The sequence below is a fragment of the Pyxicephalus adspersus genome, chromosome 1 (assembly GCF_032062135.1).
Source record: "Pyxicephalus adspersus chromosome 1, UCB_Pads_2.0, whole genome shotgun sequence".
Classification (NCBI taxonomy): domain Eukaryota; kingdom Metazoa; phylum Chordata; class Amphibia; order Anura; family Pyxicephalidae; genus Pyxicephalus; species Pyxicephalus adspersus.
The window spans coordinates 103,026,943-103,030,764 of record NC_092858.1 but is presented as its reverse complement, the minus strand read 5'-3'; the positions used below and the strand labels follow the sequence as shown (position 1 = coordinate 103,030,764).

The following is a 3,822-nucleotide window of genomic DNA, read 5'->3' as shown; positions in this document are numbered from 1 at the left end:
CAGAGACAACCAAATTGGTTTTAGAATTTAGATACTTTAGAATTTGATTGGACTGGCACTGAAAGAAATCCAGGGAATTAGCTTATAAAAGGTATTTTTGTGGCTATTTTACCTTTTTTTATTGGGATTTATCAAGATATGGGCAGAAAGTGTGATTTTATCAACAAGTGACATTACTATCATATACCCACTAGCACGAAGGAATAGGAATTGTCAAAACTTATAGGGAGACAGCACGAGATGAGAGGAAAGGATATTGTCTGACTAAAGAAGTGTCTAAGTTACCTCCACCAAAATAAATTCTCTTTTATACTTCTTGTACATCTATAGGATTCAAAATTATTTTCAACAGCTGATATACAACCACTGAGAGTAGCCTGGAAGCATACAACTATAAAAGGTCGATGAGTGTATATGGTTGTTGTCTCTGAGGTATGACAGATAAAAAAATGTCAAAGTTCACAAGGTATCTTCGCCAGTGAATCATCACATATTATTTTAAAGCATAAACATATATGAGAGTTTCTCACCTTGTTTTTTACTACCATGTCTACAATCTGATATGTCACTTTCCCAGCATAGTGAGATACTATAAAGTTAGGCTTTCCACTGAATTTATCTCGTCCAAAACACTTGTTGTGAGATAGGGATTTTTCAAACCGAGACTGGAGCTGACTGGCATCTGAAGAGCGATTTAAACGGCATTCCTGCACAGCAAAAAAAAAAAAAAATATTTTATATATATAAGGGGGTCCTTGAGCAGTGAGCAATGGTGAATTTATTTCCAAACTACGCTTATCAATGCAGGGGGACAATTCTACACTGACTACAAATGTAAGGGTAACTTCTGCACTCACCACAATGTTTAGGAACAGAATTGTAAAAAAAAAAAAAAAATTGTATTGAAATGTAAATAAGCAAATTGCAAATTGTAATACATACCTCATTAAGAATAGAGAATATACTAACTGGACTTCCTTCCATGAGATCTACACAGCCCTGGTTGTCTTGATAACTTATAAAGGACCATTCCAGCCCTTCTGCTGCATATTCATCCTACAAGAAAGCACAGTGAATTGTCAACATAAACATTTGACTGGTTGGAAAGGCAAAACTAGGTACTTTACATTCACATTTACCTTGGGTATTCTGTCAGCGGGTTATGATAAATGTCATATATTTTACAATAGGAAAATCATATTTGTCAGATCGTGCACAGACTTGCAGATATGACTCTTCACCTCTACGGTACAAAGGCATAGTGCTTCAACATAAGTGCACCTACCTATGGAAACCAATCCAAATTCATTTAGATTACCCATGGACAATACAACTATTCTTTTTACTCTAAACTTCAAAAATTAATCCTACTCATTTCAGTTTGTGAAATGTGCTTCCTGAATGTTGATAAAATAGCATATGCATACCACATTCATTATGCCCACCCACACTTGAAGTCACTGGCCTAGTTACAGTCACGGGTTTTAGCCTTAAAAATATAGAGAAACTTGCCTAGCATTCTACCCAAAAATCTGCAAGCTCTAAAAAAGGTCAACAGTGAATACATTATACCTGCTGTACTTTAAGGTAATGGGTTACAAAATGCTGCTGAAGTTTCTCATTGGCATAGTTAATACACAATTGTTCTAGGTTGTTTTGTGGAAACGATTCAAATCCATAAACATCTAGCAAACCTGTGGGAAGAAAAAAAAAGTTAAACATTTTCTAATAGGATGCACATAAATACAAATACAGACAAATACTTTTACAGACAAAAAAACAGATAACAATACAGTTATAATATTTGAATCAATTTAAAGTTCTAAAAGCAATTTAAATTTTTTGGCCAATACAGTCAAATTGAGATGTGGTGATTTCATTAAATTATCATGGTGATTGAATACAATTTCTCCACAACCAAAATTAAAAAAAATGCAAACAAAATGTAACATCATATACCTATAAAATTGCTCCATATAGTTGAATCGGCACAAATGCTTTCATTTATCACTGTTACCAGCCAGTCAAATAATCTGAAATGAAAGGACAGGTTCAATTATTAAATATTGTGTAACAGAGTCCATACATTACAGTAATAATGACGATTCTTAATCCAGTTTTTTGTGCCTCATACTAGTAATAAGTTCACATGCTGGTTAAATCAACTCCGAGCTTGAGTTGCAAAACTGAAAATGGTTTCTTACCAGTAGAACAAATAAAAACAGGGAGGTCAGCACAGTCACTTATTTTTTTTTTGTCGCCCGTTTATTACCGTACAGGTAATGGGCCATATGCACTAGTGTAAATACACGTTTGGCTGTAATGAGTTGTCTTTTCGTATGCTGTGCTTTGTGCTTAATAATGCATACATCTTGTTCAAAGGAAACCTCAAAAGATTAGACTATATAAGCATAATACTATGAAGAAGGCATCAAAATGTTTGGCCCTCCGTTACCTATTTCAGTGTTTTGTGATGATGCATGTGTCCAGCCTGACCAAAACAACCTAGGAGAATTCCTACAAAGTAAATTAAATTCACACAAATAGTTTAAGCGCAGAATACATTATTTAGCAAAAGGTAAAGTTTAAGTAATCTTTGCAGAAGGCGCAGCCTCAATTAACCTAAGTGTCTGTGTTACCATCTCAGATTAAGGAGTTAAAGGATGACCAGTCCGATTTTTTTTTTTCCTTTGCCCTTTCACTGGAAAAATGTGAAAAAGGAGAAGAAGGCTTACAGCGAGGGTGGTGTTGCGACTCCCCCACTACAATTTTTTGTTAAATTATCATTCTAGGAGTCAGAGTTGTTAATATTACAATAATCAAACAATGATAAAATGTGCTAAGACTGATAGAGCGTACTGTCCCACATGGCTCAATGTGATTAATGAATTGGAAAGTATAAACGTGTCTAAAACAACCATTTTTAAGGAAAATCTGGCCTTTCTTTGAACAGTGTCATTTACAGGCACTGCAAACTTTAAAATGTTCATAATCCGCTTATTTGTCTTGGAGCTCACCTGGCATAGATAGATTTGGCCAGACAATCCCTTCGTGAGTCACACTCTGCCTTTTTGCAGGGCTTCTTTAGTGCTTGCTGTTTTCCTGCTGTTATAGTTCGGTTGCGCAGCCTGTCCAGCAGGTCCTCAGCAGGAATCTTTAGAAGATTTGAAGTGGAATCAATAAACTCTATAGTAAAAAAAAAAAAAAAAGAGGAAGATTATTAACACAGAATTCTAATTCTCCTATACATATTAATTAAAACAAAAATAGAATAACTAATATTAAGTTTTAAGGTGTGAAAACTGAGGCAACTCAATCATGTTGATGCATACAAAAAACTATGATATAATATTGAATAATAAGATCAGTGGATGATATGGCTATGATAATTAGTGTTAACGCCCTGATCAGAAATTTTACAGGTAAGGGGCATTTGCTTTTTGTAGCGTAAATGTCCAGTGCGTTTTAACCATGCACACTGAGGCAACTTGCCAAAGACAAGCCCCATTATGTAGTTAGGATATATGACAAAAGGTTAACTAGTCACCTTTTGCCATCTATATGCTGTGTTTTAAAGAAGGTTGCAAAAGATACCCTCGGTAGGAGCAAATGTGGAGAGCACAAGTTGCCTTGTGGGTCATCTGGTATGTACATGCTAGAGTTATCTGAAGTTTGCACAGTAAAAAAAAAACAGAATTCTCCAGATATGCAGGAAATGAATATGTAGAATAAAGTAGTACTGTAGGATCAAGATAGAATTATGTAAATACTACATGACATACCCTGTTTCCCCGATGATAAGACACTGTCTTATTTTTTTTT

The 3,822-nt window shown here is 34.9% G+C and overlaps 1 protein-coding gene across 1 annotated transcript in view; it reads right to left on the bottom strand.

The window, feature by feature from the left end:
* Nucleotides 1-3,822, bottom strand: part of MYO19 (myosin XIX) — a gene marked incomplete in the record, with an annotated part of 32,955 nt that overhangs the window by 7,535 nt on the left and 21,598 nt on the right. The window contains 5 exon segments of the mRNA XM_072410228.1: nt 531-707; nt 943-1,056; nt 1,573-1,694; nt 1,960-2,033; nt 3,018-3,186. Coding sequence (XP_072266329.1) covers nt 531-707; nt 943-1,056; nt 1,573-1,694; nt 1,960-2,033; nt 3,018-3,186 — 656 coding nt within the window.